Source organism: Cheilinus undulatus, linkage group 24 (assembly GCF_018320785.1).
Source record: "Cheilinus undulatus linkage group 24, ASM1832078v1, whole genome shotgun sequence".
NCBI classification, from domain to species: Eukaryota; Metazoa; Chordata; class Actinopteri; order Labriformes; family Labridae; genus Cheilinus; species Cheilinus undulatus.
This window is the reverse complement of record NC_054888.1, coordinates 15,623,131-15,640,721: the sequence shown is the minus strand read 5'-3', so window position 1 is coordinate 15,640,721 and position 17,591 is coordinate 15,623,131. Positions and strand designations below refer to the sequence as shown.

Below are 17,591 nucleotides of genomic sequence, written 5' to 3'. Positions count from 1 at the left end.
TTGAATGTTATATTGATTTGAAAAAAGACGAAGGCCAAAATGTATCCAGCTGAAGTGCTCAACTTGTCCAAGACAGCTCGGTGGTAAGTTACAAAACTTAGACGGTAAAAGTGGAGGTGATAAAAACTCGTGAACTGAATAATGAAGAAGAAAAGGAAGTCTGAGCCGTGGAACAGTAACCAAGCTTAGTTACCCACACCCCAATATAATTCAAAAGATCTAGTCAACAAAAGAAGTGATGTTTTTATAGTGAGAAAACCAGAAAAATGCACTTTCTGTCCACAATCCCCTCAAGTACCAGACCCCCCCACCTTTCAGAAAATGTGTGCTGAAACATGCAGATTTTCCCATCATGATGTCATGTGGGGAGTAAGCCCCGCCCCCAAGTTTGTTGGCCCTCCACCGTTTGGAAGAAAGTTCCCCCCTCCTCCCCTGATCCACCTCTCCACAAATAAGTGCCAAATTTGCATAAAAGTGGCCAAGCAGTGGCAAAATATAACAAAACATTGGCAAAAAAACCCACAAAAAAAAAAAAAAAACCAAAAAAAAAAAAAAAAAAAAAAAAAAAAAAAACAAGGGGAGAAGTGGTTTTGGTTGATAGTGACCAAAATGGGTTGCAAGAGGTAAAACAAAGAAAAAAAGGGCTACACTGATCAAAAAAGAAGTGTCAAAATTGGGTGAAAAGCATTAAAAATGGGTTAAAAATGGCAAAATAGTGTGTGGAAAAAAAGGTTGAAAGTGGCAATAAGAAAAAAAAAAGGCAACAATTGGCAGAAGAGAAGTTGCAAAAATGGGTTGAAGTGGCAAATTTGTATTAAAGTGGCCAACCAATGTCAAAAATGGGTGTAAAAGAGACAAAATATCAAAAATAATGGCAAAAGAGAATGAAGTGGTTTGGTAAAAAAAATAAAAATAGGGTAAAAAAAATTAAATATGGCTTAAAAGAGGCAAAGAGAAGAAAATATGGGTCATATTAATCAAAAAAGAAGTGGCAAAATGGGCAAAAAAGCAGCAAAAATGGTTTAAAAGTGGCAAATTAGGGTAGGAAAATAGAAAAAATGGTTAAAAGTGGCAAAAATAAAAAGAAAATGGGCCACAACTGGCAAAAAAGAAGTTGCAAAAATGGATGACAAGCTACAAAAATGGGTTGAAGTGGCAAAATTGTATAAACGTGGCCAAACAATGGCAAAATGAGTGAAAAGTGGTGAAAAGGAACAAAGGGAAGAAGTGGTTGGGGTAATAGTGGTTGAATGGGTAAAAAATGGGTTTAGAAAACGGGTAAAAAGAAGAAAAAAATGGGCCATATTAAAGAAAAGAAGTGGCAAAAATGGATGGAAAGCAGAAAAAATGGGTTGCAAATGGCAATAAGAAAAAAAAAAAAAAACTGGCCACACTAGCAGAAGAGAAGTTGTAAAAATGGGTGAAAAGCAGCAAAACAATCGGCTGAAGTGAAAAATTTGTATGAAAGTGGCCAAACAATGGCAAAAATGGGCCACTTTAAGAACAGAGGAGGATCAGGAGAGCCACATCCATTTCCTGAGAGAGGCGGAGTCAGGGGCGGAGTCAGACAGCTCAGTAACATTTAAAGCCACAGACACAGAAACAGTTCGTTCTGACCAGGGTTGAAACAGAGGGTGTTTTAGACAAACAAAAATCTTATACTGAATTGTTTTTTCAGCAACAAACTTCACAGGCATGTTTTGGAGACCTCTGAAACCAATATAACCTTTTCTTTAAAGGGTTAAATATGTCCCATTTAAGTCAAGAGTTAGGGATGTGTAAGCCAAAGTTTTCACAATCACAAAAGTTACACATTGTAGATGATGAAATGAATTATTTAATAATGGAATTATCTCTTATTTTTTACTTCCCAGACATTTTCATCACTTTGTAATTTAATTTATGCATTTTTGAAGCTTAATGATTCGAATCACATACACTTTCACGACCTTAATTTCTATCACAACTTTATGACTTTAACCCTTGAGGCCTCTTTCCTTAAATGATAAATGGAAATGTTGCGATTTTACTGATAAGAAATTAGTGAAAAACAATCAAAATGTTAAAATTTGCCACAACATCACAATCCAACAATTTTCATTGACTCAACCTCAAATGAATTTATCACTTCATTTTTCAATTTAAATACATTTTTATCACTATTATTCAGTTCACATGAGTTTTTATCACAGTGACTTTTATAATTTTTATTATTATGTTTCATCCTCCATACCACTGGGCATACAAAGGCCAAAGGCCAAAACGTATCCAAAACGCTCAACTTTTCCAATACATTAGGATGGTAGGTAGCCTAAAGCTTCAAGGCTAAATATGGTCATAAAGTTCAATAATAATGCTTCGATTTTTCATAATGTAGAACTCATTTATTATGTATGAGTATTTCATAGTAGTCTCTTTCCTTTCCTCACCAAACTGGGCCGATAAAAAAATTTAAAACGTGTTAATACCATATTCTCTTAGCCAAGCACTGTTCCCATTGGGTTTTGAATTCTTAGAGCAAAATCAGTGTGGCATGATTGTTGTCCCAAGAAACAAAGTTTTCGATTTGTTGCTCAACTTGTCCAACAATCCAAATTCTCTTATATTTGATGAGTTGGAATAAGAAAATTTCAGATGTGTTGGGTTTAAAAATTGCAAAGTTGTTTGGTTTGGCATCAGCCAATAATTAAAGCTCTACTGTTGGAGCACAAAAGGTAGAAATAAAGTATAATCATTCAAACAAGTTTGACCATACAATTCAGGAGCTGCTTCAACTTTTTTGTTATGTGCACCAAAAGAAGGCAAATCTTGGCTATGAGTAAGGAGTTGTAGTTTTCATGTGTGGGAAGAGCGATGGCTAAAAGAAAGAGGAAGGTGACAGAGATAAGGAAAGAAGAATTGGAAACTCTCCAGCGTACTCTCTTTCCTCCTCTTCCTGTCCCCTCTATCACTCGTGGATTCCAATAAAGCCATTTCTCATAAACAAGAGCTGTTTTTTAATAGAGTCTCGTTCAATACATGCCCGGCCGTACGACGCGGCGGACTTCACTTTATTACCGCCTCTGACTGAGACGGTGCTCTCATAAGAATTTACCGCCGAATGCACAATCCCACAAAGTGACAGAGCGGGGCCGCGTCTCTGACAAGGCTGAGGCTTTACAACCGGGGCCGCACAAACACCAACACACGGGGGGTGAAAGGAGACACAAATCGTCGCCTTGTAAATACTCACGTCCATGAACTCCACGTTGGCCTTAGGACCGGTGGTCTCGTTGAGGATTTTAATAGCCACAGGGATCTTCACCGTCTCACCTTCTGGGACCCAGATGCCCTGAAATATACAGGCAATCACCATAAATGCACCGTCTCAATAAACATGGCTGACCACAGACAGGTCCCTGATGATATTGATGGCTGTCTTTAATGGCGTCTACTGTCCTTACATTCCCCAGGCAGGCTGTGATTTTACTAAATCAGTGCCTGGGCATAAATAAACCACAATTTTATCATCAAATCTTAAGTCTTGTGGGAAGTTTTCATCCATAAAGACAAGTTTCTTTAAAACTTGAGCTAGGGTTACCATGTCTTTGGGCCATTTCAAACTTAGCACAAAAATACAAATGGAGGTACAACTCCAACCTAATGCAGATTACTCTCAAATACTTATTTAAAATCAAATAGGCCCCTCAGTTCTCTAACTGGAAGTTAAACAAAACATGTGACATAAAATGCAAATGTATTTATTCAATGAGGCTGCAGAGTTTTGGGGTGGCAGGGATAATTTTGCCAAGGGCAGTGAAGTTGGCAGGCACGTCGTGGTTTCCGTTCCAGGTCCTTGAGCCGCCCTCGGCTCATGTCTGTCAGGGAAACACGTTGACAAAGGGAAATGTTTATGCTTATTGTTTAGGCTGTCGAGCACGGTAGTCGGACGTGTGAGTTGGCAGGGTCTTCTTTGACTTTTGATATCACCGCACAAAAACACCCACAGGCGCTTGTAAATCCAGATATACAGGATACAAATGACAAGTCTATTGAATAGTAAAAAGCATACCTATGTGTAGATCTGTAACAATACTTCAATGAAAGATAGAGACAATAATTCTAGTAGTTATTGGGAATTCTGGACTTTCTTGGAATGTGGGCATTTCACTGACAATCAAATGTCATTCCTGTCACAATCTACACTAGGGTGACTGGTCAGTTAAAGGAGTTCTACCATTCTTTTAATGAAAACTCAACGCTGTAGTTTGGTCTGGGAAAATATAATTAAATGCCTCAGGTATGTGTAACAACATTTAGTGCGATAACCCAGGTTGGACATCAGGATCACAGTGCTAGCATTACTAATGCTGGCTGGATGTTTTAGCCTTTAATTGATTTTCTTAGGTTGCTTTCACACCTGATAGTCAGGGGGGACTTGGTCTGTTTTGGAAGTTTGGTTTGCATTCACACTGCTCTTGGTCAAACGGACCAAACCTTCTGAACACCTACAACCTCTGCCCGTTACAAACAGTGACAAAGAAGAAAAGAAGATGTACAAGAAGAAGACGAAACCGGAAATCCATCACCTTCTGCCGGTCTCTTTTTCCCCACATAAACAATGAAAAAACAACGAATTTACGCCAACTTGGGGTTTCTGCTTTTGCAATGGGGCATTATGACAGCCAGTGAGCTGTTCAGGATGTCGTTTTTTACATGAGAAGGATAAATGAGCACCAAAGAAAAAGGCAAGTAAATGTGAGTGAGAGACTATAATGTGTTGCTATGGCTACACAAATGCCAAGCGAGGTACTGACTTGTATTTAAGTGTATTAAATCACATATAAATCATTCGTTTTTTGGTTTGCAAGTTGGCCCGCTTTGCTTTCACGCACCAGGGTGCGTTTTGCAGTGAAATGAGACCTCTCATTTTCATGTGGACCAGAGTCCACTTGTTTGGTCAACACCAGAGTTTGTGTGAGCTTTCACACCACTCCAAAAGAACCGGACTATGTGGGAAAACAGACCAGAGTTTGTTTAGGGTGGACCAAACAGCTCTGGTCTGAATGCGTTCTTAATCAATCATGGATTTTATGAGAAAATTTCAAAAAACAAAGAACTCTTCAATGTCAATGTGAGAACAGATTTCTACAAAGTCATGTCAATTCATCCTTTCAGGGCTGGCTGCTTAGAGGCATCCCCACAGCATAATGCTGCCTCCACGCTCAGCAGTGGGAATGGTGTGTCTGCCAAACAAAGCGTCTTGTCTTATGGCCAAAAAGCACCATTTTGGTCTCTTCAGACCAAAGAACTCTCCTCACTTGACCATGGAGTTTCCCACATGCATTTTGACCAACCGTAGTCGAGAATTAATCTGAGTTTTCTTCAACAGGGGCTTTCACTTTGCCACCATCCCATCTCAGCTGCTGAAGCTTCTAACTCCTTCAGAGCAGTCATTGGTGTCTTGGTGGCCTCTCTCTCTGGACCTAGGAAGACTAATACATGTGCCACATTCCTTCCATGTCTTGACGAGTGATTTAACTGAACTAAGGGTGATGTTCAGTGCCTTGGAATTCTTTTGTATCGATCCCCTTACTTGTACTTGTCAATAACTGTTTCTCTGAAGTGTTCTTTTGTTTTTATGGTGTAATGGTAGCCAGGAATACTGATTAACCAGTAACTTGACCTTCCCTGTTTTTCAAGCATTCTGTTGATTATAAATAGGGTTATTTAACCTTATCTAACTTTAATTTAGGCAACAATTTAAGGTGATTTAGCTTTGCAGATGGAGATAGAGCACTTGAATGCACGCTAGCAGAGGCCTAGCTTGACAGCATTGGAAAATCTGGAGCTTTATCAAGTGCAGCCATACTCATATTGAAGGTATTGAAAGATATTTTCACTGTTATATGTGTAGTACTCTGTTCCAATCACTTTTGGAGTACATATTGTCCCACATGAGTTGGGTTCTTGCTACCATTGCAATTGTTCCCTTTCTTTTTTATCGACGTAGGCTTACCTTATATACTGTTCCAAAGGCCCCTGATCCCAGAATCTTGACCCTCTTCAGCTCTGTCTCTTTAAGGATCCTAAGCTGAGCCTGGTTGGGGGCCGTTCCACTGGGGGTCAGAGGCTCCACCAGCTGAAAAACACACAAAACATTTTTATTGTATTGATCCTGCTTTTGTGCAAGAAACATAAAAAAGCCTTCCTTCCTGCTTTTGTTTTGACAACCTGAAGCGTGCCTTTCTTTTCGCTGTGAGTCAAAATATTTTAACCTCACTTGCTCTCTGCGCTCTGAATGCTAAAAACGTTTCTTAAAGAGTGTGCAGCAGGGTGAGACCGCTCCATTTAGAGCGATAAGTAAAAAGCAAGTCTCGGAAAAGAGGAGTGAAAGGTGAACACTGGAGGTTTATTTGCAGCAAATAAAACAAGCAGCCAAAAAACAGACGCTGCCCTGTCCTGATAGACACAAATTCAGCAAAACACATGAAATACAAATAATTTGAGGGTGTGAACGTGAAGTTCTGTCGAAACTGGCACTTACCAATGTGGACCGCGGCGAGCCCACCGCTAAACAAATCACAGTCTGGTGTCAGGCCGCTATCACAGCCCGACAAAGAGTAGCAGCTCACCAGCTGTGCACATAGAAAACAATTCCAATTCAAGGTTATGACAAGCCTCCTCCGCTCCGCCGCGCTGCCAGGAACAGCTGACACTGAACAGCGTCCCAGCAGCTGGCCGGGGCCACCCGCCTCAGCGCTCAACAAAGCCGCCGATACTAAATATAAAGAGCAGGAGCTGGCACCTGTAACCGAGCTGTGAAAAGATCTGAGCTGCAGAGAGGGGGGGCCTTGCACGCATGCCAGCATACACAGATATATGCAAATTCAACAAGCAGAAGTGGCAAAAGTATAGAGGCGCAACTATTAATCAATGGAAAGACTTATCACCAATTATTACAACATATAATCACAAACTTCCATGCTCTGGAATGACAACAAACATCATTAAACCTCAGATTATGGTGATAATCAAACCATATTGATGAATTTTAACACAAATTAGTCAAATACAGGCTGGTTCCAATTTCCAACCCACTTTAAAGACAAACTAACTTTTGGCATTTTTTTCTGACAAAGCTATTTTTCAAATGTCACAATGTGTTCTAGGAAATTACAGAAAGTAATGAGAACATTCAGACATAATTTATCGAGGCAGGATTATTCTGAATAATGATTACCAAATAAATCGACCCGGAAAACAATCAGGGAAGAAGATGAATAAAGACAGGCAAATAATATAGAAAACTGGCATTGTAGATGTGGAAGGACCAAGATGCAGACTGGCAAGGGTACCCAAAGGGTGACCCAAAAGCAGACTGGAATTGATGCATGAAAGGAGAAGTAAACATGGACTGGAGAAGGGTAGGATTTAGTTAATGGACACAATCTGGCAGTGAAAACATGCTGTAAGACCCCGACACAGACTGGAAACAGATACATAGGAGGAGGACCCAGATGCAGACTGGCATCTGAATAACAGTAGGGAGGGCCTTAACTCGCAGTAACTCCTAAAGGACAGACCCAAATACAGACCTACAGTGAACACAGGGAGTATGGACCCAAATGCAGACTGGAAGTGTTTATAAAGAAGGAGGACCTAAATGCAGACTGGGATCAATGCATAAAAGGAGAAAAAAAAAACATGGACTGGAGAAGGGTGGGACTTAGTCAATGGACACAAACACAAACTGGCAGTGAAAACATACGCTGAGACCCTGATACAGACTGGAAACAGATACATAGGGGAAAGATCCAAATGCAGACTGGTGGGAAGACCCAGATGGAGACTGGCAATGGAAATATCAAGGAAAGATCCAAATACAGACTAGCAGTGAATTACAGGAGGAGGGGCCAAAATGCAGACTCACAGTAACTCCTAAAGGACAGACCCAAATACAAACCTACGGTGAACACAGGGAGTATGGACCCAAATGCAGACTGGAAGTGGATATATAGAAGGAGGACCCAAATGCAGACTGGAAGTGTTCATATAGAAGGAGGACCTAAATGCAGACTGGGATCAATGCATAAAAGGAAAAAAAAAACACGGACTGGAGAAGGGTATAGGACTTAGTCAATGGACACAAACACAAACTGGCAGTGAAAACATACTTGAAGACCCCGATACAGACTGGAAACAGATACATAGGGGGAGGATCTAAATCCAGACTGGTGGGACGACCCAGATGCAGACTGGCAATGGAAATATCAAGGACTAAATGCAGACTCGCAGTGAATCCTAAAGGAAAGACCCAAATACAGACCTACGATGGACACAGGGAGTATGGACCCAAATGTAGACTTGAAGTGGATATACAGAAGGAGGACCTAAATGCAGACTATGAATGGATACATGAGTAAAAACATACGATTGGTACGATTGGTAATGATTACCAAATGCAGACATGCAATTGAAATGTGAAGGAAGGATCCAAATGCAGACTGGTAGTGAATACATAGAGAAAAAGACCCTGATGCAGACTGGCAATGAATACTAGAAAAAAGCAGACTGGTGGATACATGGAGAGAAAAAACTTAATGCAAACTACAAGGATAAATTAAGAGAGGACCTAAATGCACAGCAACAGTGAATACATAAAGAATAGACCCAAATGCAGACCTAGAATGAACACATTGAGAATACATTGAGGGAGGAGCCTAACAGACTAGGTGTCATTACATTAAAAAAAAAACAAACAAAAAAAAAAAAAAAACAACATGCAAAACAACAACAGCTACATGGAGGAAGGACCCAAATACAGACTAGAAATTGATACATGGAGGAAGGATGAAAATGTGGACTGGTAATGGATTCTTAAGTAAGACCAAAATGCAAACAGGCATTGGATACATAAAGAAAGGACCCAAATACAGACTGGCAGTGAAAACCCAGAAGTTTTCAAAAACAAGAATCACTAATGTTCTTGTGCAACATTGTTTTATGTTGCAGGAAAGTTCTCACAAAGCAGTAATGGACATTTTTTTTTCAGCATTTGCCAAACTTATTAACTACCATGTAAATTTGTCTTGCACTTTTCTTGGCCTCAAGCAATTGTCAAAAATTTTTCGTTTAAAGATTTTAAGTTACAATGGACTAGTCTTGCTTAAAAGGTCATCCTATTTACTTCCCTTAGAAGCAGTAAAACAGTATGAGTTTTTATGGAATTTGCAGCATATTTTTCAAAGGGTAGATGAGTATTAAGTTGCTCCTTCCGTTTCCCAATTCAGGTATTGTATTCAAGTATAGTTCTATAATGGAGTAACAGTAAATAAGGTCATTTTTGTCATCTTTTCTTCAACTTGTGCTGTCAGTTTGTACCTTATTTGAATCTAACCTAACCCTAATCTTAACCTTCGACCCTCTCCACCCAATTGGTTATGTTTAGGTGTGTTATGTCCATTACATATACTAAAAAAACAGCTGTGTTGTGTACTAATCAATATAAGTGAAAATGGAAAAAGATAAAAAACCCTCAAATAAAGACACCTAACGACACTACTACACCTAAACCTAACCACCATTTGGTTATGTTTTGTCCTTGTTTTGCCCTTTCACTTTATGTGCTGGTTTTATGCACTAAATCAATAAAGGTTAAAATAAAACTGGGTAAAAAAATCTGAAAATGAAGTAATGATGCCTGAAAACTCTACTCAGGAATCAAAATAGGGTGTATGTCTTTGTTATTCCTCGCCTTTGTCACCGGAGAGCATCCCAGACTCTAACACAGGCAGAAATATTGACAACCTCATCTCCGACACCACACACACCTCCACACATACAAGAAGTCAATGCCACTGATCAATACACGTCTTAATGAGCCTATCAGCCTATCGGGTCGCTCGTTTGCCGCGGTTTATCAGCGGCATAATCACCCTGCTCGACCGCGGCCATCAAACAATATAATGAGACCATATATCAGTCGGTCAGCCATACACGCTCTTACTTAACGTGATATAAAACCATCAGCACAACACAAGAGGCTGGAGAAGAATGGATGACATTGCCCGCAGCGCAGCAATGAAATGTCGTTTAGTGGCGATTGTTGTGGATGAGGGCCTGGGGGGGGCGGAGTTTAGAGCCTGCTGAGATGTCATGGCAGGAAGTGGGGGAGATAAACTGAGCGAGGAAAGAGATGAAATGTGAATGAACTGGCACTAGTGGGTAGAGTATGACACGCCAGTATGGCCTGAAGTTTCATTATGAAAAACAACCAACTGTAAGGGAGCTCGTTTGGGGTCAGAATCACCACAAAATTTAAAAACATACCCTTATTTGTAGTTATTCTGTTAAATAGTAAAATATAAAGCATAACGTGTTCCTTTAGCTGATAGGTTGGCAACACCACAAAGAGAGTCAATCAGAGCGACAACAGAAGCACCGTGTTGGATTCTGGCAGCTCTGAAAAGGAGAGTCAAGCTTGATGCATATTGCCACACATGTTGTATGCCCAGCAGCCAAGGTCAAGCTTGACGGCATCTCTTTTTTCTGAGCCTTTTCAAGCCTGGAAATACACCTGGAGGCCGCCAGTGGTTTTCAGGCCCTTGGGACGTCCACAGCACCACCAGAACCCTACCCTGACAGCACCCTAGGCCAGGGGTCATCAGCTCCATTTGCACAAAGGCCAGGGCCCAAAAGTTAAGTGAAAATCAGACTGAAGGCTAGATGCTAGATAGACTTACTATAGTCTGAAAATTGCTAGATACAATACAATGGAAAAGTGAGTTTTCCCACAGGTTGACCAATTTAATCCTGCAGTCCTGCAGATCCCCTAAGGCTCAAGACTTACAACAATTTCATATTTGGCGGCGCCATTGACCTTGGATTGAGAGTATCACTGAATGACTGCCATCTCTAGTCAGTTATAGCATGTATTTCTGAAAATAAAGCCAGTCTGGTCGGGTTTTCTCCCAATTTTAGCAAGATATATAAAATAAAATAGCAAAATGATTGTAGCCTAACCTTTTGCAAAGTGATAACTGCATACACAAGTTATCCCACTCTACTCCTGCAGACTTTAGACATAGTGTAGGCTGTTTCTCTGTGAGCTTTTGAAACTTTTCATCTCTCAAGACTCATAGTTGCTCGTTTTATTGATTCGACTGGCTGGCACAGCAGCACAAAGCTTGCACTTCTTATGCAGATATCACTTCCTGTCCTCCGTTTGGGTGAGAAACACCACCTGCAAACAACTTATCCCTGACAATTACAGTTATAGAGGCTGAATTTGTCCATATAATTACACAAAGTAGTAGTTTTTGGTTTGATTTTCTCCCAGTTGTGTGCATCTAACCCCTGCTGGTGAGGTGCAAAGGTAAAGAAAGAAACAACCTGTCTGTACACTTGCTTCAAAAGTTGAAACATTGCATCAGTGAAGCTGTTTTTATAGTTTCATATTCCAGTGTACAAACAGATTCTTTTTTCTTTATTTTCAAGAGGCCGACAGCGTTTAGCCCATCCTTTGAAGCTCTTATAAACACACTCAGTTAGACTAGTTTAGCCTCTTTTAAAGGCAGGTTGACCGTAATGGCCTATTCACTGGTAGGAGATTTGTATCAGGCCTTTATTCTAAGTTCAAACCGACAACTCCTGACTTTGTTTGCTTCAAGACGGAGGCCAAGCTTAGGTTACATCCATCACATCAGCCTGGTGTTTGGACAAAGTTCATCTGGTTTGTGTATACACAGAGCGAGTATAAAAAAACACTGTAGGAGGGGAGAAATAGAGCGATTCAGGAGGAGAGAGAGAGCCGCGCTAAGAGCAGATGGTGACTGGCTGTAGCTGTTATTGTTTCATTAAGACTCTGCTGGACCTGGACTGATGAGGAGAGGAGAGGTCTATTAAATAACACGCACACACACACTCTGGCTCGAAAAACTCTCCTGAGTTCAGTCTCGTTCACACACGCTCGCCATGCCACTTTATTTACCCGCTAATAATGCACCACGCCGCCGCCCAAATGAGCTTCACTGGCTGTGCGGCGGAGAGGATTCGGATGCTTCATTGGACAAATAAGCACCGTGTTTGAGCCCCGAGCTAGAATACATTCATGGAATTATTCTGGATTGAATAAGTAAACATTGTCGCCAAACAGAAGACTTGCTCTGCGGACCCTCGGGTAAAGGCTTTAATGTTCACATTACCCCAAATAAAACGCTACATTTGCACGGTGGTGTAATAGAAACAAGCTGGAAATGCTGCAGCTTTAATATCTTGATTGCACATCAATTTTTTTCCAATATTAAGCTTATATTAAGATGAAATTTTAAGTTTCAACCTCTGTTTTTAACATGTATGAAATGGTCTAAACCATCCCATGAGGCTTGGGAAATCGAAAAGCTAAAAAGCAGGCCAGATGTGGCATAAATGCACAAGAGTTGGCTTCTAAAATATTGCCTCTCAGGTCATGAATTTAATAACACAACAGTAGTTAAACTACAAGGCTGAACAGACTGGCTGCAGGCATTAAACATCACAAAACAGACCATTGGCTCCATCTCAATTTGCAGTTTTGTTGTGGCAGTATTTGCTCTCTGGATGACACTTTTATACTATCTGTTGGAAAGACAGAGCAGATTTTTTTCATTTTTTTCAGTAGCAGATCATCCAAAGAACAACTAAACCACTTTAACACCACTATACACGTTTAAAAAGCCAACTTTTTGTTAATCATTATGGATTTTTGTGCTTTTTACTACTCCAAAAGGCCGCTAATTGCTTATTGCTTCACAGCTAAAGTCTATGTTTCACAATAGACTGTATAAACATGGTCATAATCTCAGTGAAATTGCCCGTTGGAGTCCAAAGCTGCATTATGAAGCCCAGTGTTGGGGGCGGCCATATTGGTAGAGGCACTTTTGACTGAACTAGCCCAATTTGGGCACTGACATATGTAGGGGTTGCATTTATGTGCAAACTAGACTGGATTTCACTTCTTATTTCTGTCTCCAGAAAATGTTTAGGTGTATACAAATCCTAAGAATAGTTCATTTAATAGCCTTGAGGAACATGTATGCCCAAAATCCACAGTCTAGCAACACATATTAAATATTTAGCTCTCTTCCCCTTGAATTAAAGCCTCCCTTTGTAAAAAGAAATGACATCTAGCTCTTTGATTTTGCTTGCAGATTAAGGAAGTGTGGTACTTCATATTTAAAAGCCTTTGACAGCTTTGAGCTGAATAGTTATGTATACTGGAACAAGTCAAAGTAAAGCAATTCAAACGTGGATATGGTGATCAAAAATTTCCAACTATCTCCATTTGTAAAGCACGCTAACAAGCTCTGTTGAATGGGAAAAGGAAAGAAAACCAAGGAAATGTTCCGGTCAGACACTCCTGATATCTTGTCATCTCCCTATTTCCTTGTTCCTTGCCCATCTGAAGGATAAAGGTGGACAGCATAATGCTTTGTACTAGTTTGTGCAGCTTCCACAGTGCTTCCCTGGCATGCTGTCGGGATACAGCAATAGGAAGCATTGTCATCAGTCTGTTTTTGTTGCAGTTACGACATGATGTAAAGTACCTAATGTACCTTAAGACATAGGCCTCCAGCCTGTTGAACACTAAACCAATATGCCACTTCTGATGAGCAAAAAAGCCAATCATTGTCCAAGATTTTCAGGCTAAAAACAACCCCTACACCTCGGAAATGCAGCATTGGCTAATTTACAATCAGGCAAGATGATGTGGGTCGAGCTTAGGCTTCCGTGCAAACAGCTACAACATGTCTTCCTGCCACTTAAGCTAAGTCCTTCATTAAACAAACTGTACAACTCGCAGAACATAAATATCAAAATAGACAAGTAATTAAAAGAAATAAAGAAATGAGATGGGCACTAATGGAGACTGACTCAAGTGAACTCTTGAAGAGCTACAGTTGTCAGCACTAGAGGTTGATGCCTACATGAGCAAGCCTTTGTCCAAATATGTATGCTCATAGTTGCAATGAAAAGAAAAACAGAGAACGCCAATTTGACAAATTACTGCTGACATTCCAGTTGAAACAAAATCCACTTCTTCAACTTTTCTTACCTTTGCAACCATAGATAATTAAATTGTGTCAGTGGGGTTTAGATGGGACTAATCTGTCACATGTTACCATGCCCTATACCGTAATATTCTATCTGTAAGTAAAATTATCTATCCTAACATGTTGTTTCTGGAAAATTTACATGAAAGTAATTAATTGGTTGTTTCAACTAAGCTGTAAATGTGGGCATTTATACATGGAACCCAATAGGGATGACTCATTTTTAAAGTCAGCCTCAAGTGGAAACTTGAAGAACTTCAGTTTTTGTAACCTGTGGTAGGGCTGAAAGCAGTAAGGAAGAATTCACGACTAACTGAAGTCTATGGTTAGTATATTGTAATTTTAAATCACATTAATGGCATGCTTTATTGCTTTATTGCGATGTAAACTAAGTCCACCAGTGCTCGTTAATGTATCATTTGATTAAAAAAAACAAAAACAAAACAACAAAAACAAACAAAAAAACAACTCACAGACAGCTCCATGGACAAGTCAAAAATCACTTGCACCTCGTGTTAGCAAATATTTACCTTTGTACTGTTCCCTAAAATCCTTTTCAATCCATAACAAGCTCCTTTTTCTGTTCTCGATTTACCCAAAAATTCTTTGTTTTCTTCAAAGGAAAGGCAGGAAGTCATTTACTCTTACTTTAGGTCATTACAAAAATAAAAAAACAACCAAAATAGTAAGTAAATTAAAATAAATAAATAAATGAATGAAAATAGAAAAATAAAAATAAATAGGGAAATAAATAAATTAATAGAAAAAATAAAAATAAATGAATAAATAAAAATAGAAAAATAAAATAAATAAATAAATGATGTTGTAAATAAATAAATAAAAATAGAAAAATAAAATTAGTAAGTATAAATAAATAAATAAATATCGAAAAATGAAAATAAATAATGTTGTAAATGAAAAATAGCGGAATTTGAAGATGTGACACAAAAAGGAGGTAAGTTGCAATGAACTACAGAAATTCTAATTTAATCACACTTTTTTTTTTTTTAATAATTCAACAGCCCCTTTTGTTAAAGTTTTGTAAATCTTCAAACTTCCAAAATATGCCATTTTCCTTATATCATTCAGCCAAATTTTGCAACAAATGACAAAATAAGAAGTTAAATGGGAAAGTGACCACCACACAAGGTTAGGAAAAAAATGTAATGGCACATCAGTGTGTTTCTAATGTGTTTCTAGTGTTTTTTTCCACTGTCCTACCAAATACCAAAATAAAAGGCCAAACATAAAATATTCCAATTTACTTTTATTGTCCCATTTAATAAGATGTTGTCAAGTTTTTAGTGAAATAAAATGATTATTGAGATAAAATCCTCACAACTAGCTCTTGCTTGGGTTACCCATATCATAGTTATTCTCGTCACACCTCCATGACTGAACATGACATATCTGCTGCCTTTTAAATCACAGCCAATTAAACATAAATTTCACATATGGCTCCGTGTATTTGAACAACCCCTGGCTGCACTACATGCATTTGTAACGACATCTCATGCCTGCGTTCAGCCCCTGAGGGTGAGCAACAGGAGCTGTCCAGGGTTGCTGAGTGCTGAAATCCTTGTACTGAGCGTGTGAGCAGCATGGGAGCTGTCCACAGCCTGTGGTGCTGAAACACTCACACTACCCCGTTAGGATTTGTGTGTACAAAGCAGCTGGAAGAAGACCTTTGAGGGGGAAAAGAAGAAGTAGAAGAGAGGGGCGATTCCAAGTGCATTAGTGTGGCTTCATTGGACTGGGGTCGAAGGTCAAGGCCTGGGGGTTTCAGGGAAGGGAGGGGGGGTTTGCTCTGGCTGTTTGTACTCTGTCTGTCTGCAGAGAAAAGCAATTTGTTTTCAGGGGCGTCTTCAAAAGCCAGCACAGTGTGAGACTTCTTTTTTTTTCAGTCTCTATTTCTACCAAGGTGAGAGAGAAATAAACAGACAGGGTTAAAAAGAAAGAAGAAAAAAGTGTGTTTGCAAGGCAGAGAGACGGATAAAAGGACGAAGGTGAAGACAGAAAAAGGTATTACAGAGGAAATAATAAAGAGGTGTGTTTAGCGAGTCAGCGTGGCGCAGCAGCCTCCACACGTACCCTTGATATGGAAATGCAGTCTGAGCGCTCAGATCACGTTCTGACAGTGTGCACTGAAGGCATCTTTCCCCTGTCTGACACCCAAAGGTGAGTGCTTTGTTTGAAAAAAAAAAAAAAAAAAAAAAAATCAAAATCTGTAGCAGATTTAGAGAAAGAGAGAGAAAGTGGGGGAGTCCCTGAGCCATCGCCGTCCCCAAAATCCCTCATCCTGACAAGCTTGATCTCCATTCACAGACTCAGACTCAGCTCTATTATTCGTTTGAATAGAGAATCCACATTCCCCCAGCTTGTCCAAAAAGCCTATCATGTGCTTTCATCACACATTAAAAAGAAGAGAGTCTCTGTAAGGTGTGATTCAGATGGCGAGGAGTGTAGGTTTTTTAGTATGCCGGGAAGGAGAGAGTGGAGTATTCAAATGGAAAGTGAACAGGAGGAAGAAGAGTGTCTGTGTGAATGCACATATTCATGTTTTAAAATTCAATCACCAGTGCTGATTCTGAAATGTACAAAAAAAAAAAGTCAGGCTCATTCCAGGCCAGGAAGTGTATGTGCAATGTGGTCATAGCTTCATTTTTTAGAAGTGAAACCAGTGGGGAAGAGACTCCGGCCCTCATAGGGGGTCTATAACTCTGCAAGGTAGCTTGGAGCCTTAAAAAAACCGAGTGAAATCTTAGAATCGTTTCTTATAGAAGCTGAACTGTTGCATTCAAACTAGCAAAAGGGAAGGCTGTAATATTTTAAGGTCTAATCTGGTGAGTGTTGTTTTTATTTTGGTTCCAAAGTGGGAAAAAACATTTTTTTGACATGGGTTGTGAAGGTTAGTACCAACCCAACCTCTTAAATTACCCTTGCCTCTCTAACCCTAACCCCTAAACCTAACCTGGCCTCTTGACCCCTAACCCCTAAAACCTAACATAGCCTCTCAACTCCTAACCACTACAACCTAATGTAGCCTCTCGTAACCCAACCCCTAAACCTAGCCTATTCGCTACACCCTTACCCTACACTGATCATCAACTGGCGGCCCGGGGACCATATCAGGCCCCCCAAAGCTTCCTATCTGGCCCTCCGAAGATCATTAGATTCAGACAGTGTTGAGGTTTTAAGGTTATTTTTTTGTTTTAAATGTCTGCAGCTGTCACACACCAAAATTAATTTTATAACATTTGATATTGAAAAGTTTTAGAATGACAAAATATTTGATCTGGTTTTTACAGAAATTCACTTTTCAGACATTATAAGCAAAGTTTTTTTAAATATATGTCAAAAATTGGGTTAAAACTGGTGGAAATGTTGCAAAAATGGATGGATAAAGTGGTGAAAAGGGGTTAGAAAGCAGCAAATGGGTTGTGGGGTGGCACAAAGGGGCAAAAATTGGCTGGAAAAGTAATGTAAAAAAGTTAAAATGAAGCAAAAATTGGTAAAAGA

At 39.6% G+C, this 17,591-nt stretch overlaps 1 protein-coding gene across 5 annotated transcripts in view; it reads right to left on the bottom strand.

Moving 5' to 3' along the window:
* LOC121506114 (receptor tyrosine-protein kinase erbB-4-like) overlaps positions 1 to 17,591 on the bottom strand; it is a 497,295-nt gene that overhangs the window by 73,998 nt on the left and 405,706 nt on the right. For all 5 annotated transcript variants that reach the window (XR_005991613.1, XM_041781682.1, XM_041781685.1 and 2 more), the window contains exons 18-19: positions 5,999 to 6,121; positions 3,233 to 3,331 (exon numbers count right to left, since the gene is read on the bottom strand). Coding sequence is in view for 4 of the 5 variants with exons in the window: in XM_041781682.1 (XP_041637616.1) it covers positions 3,233 to 3,331; positions 5,999 to 6,121 (222 nt within the window). In the remaining variant the exon portion in view is untranslated. The remainder of the gene's footprint in view (positions 1 to 3,232; positions 3,332 to 5,998; positions 6,122 to 17,591) is intronic.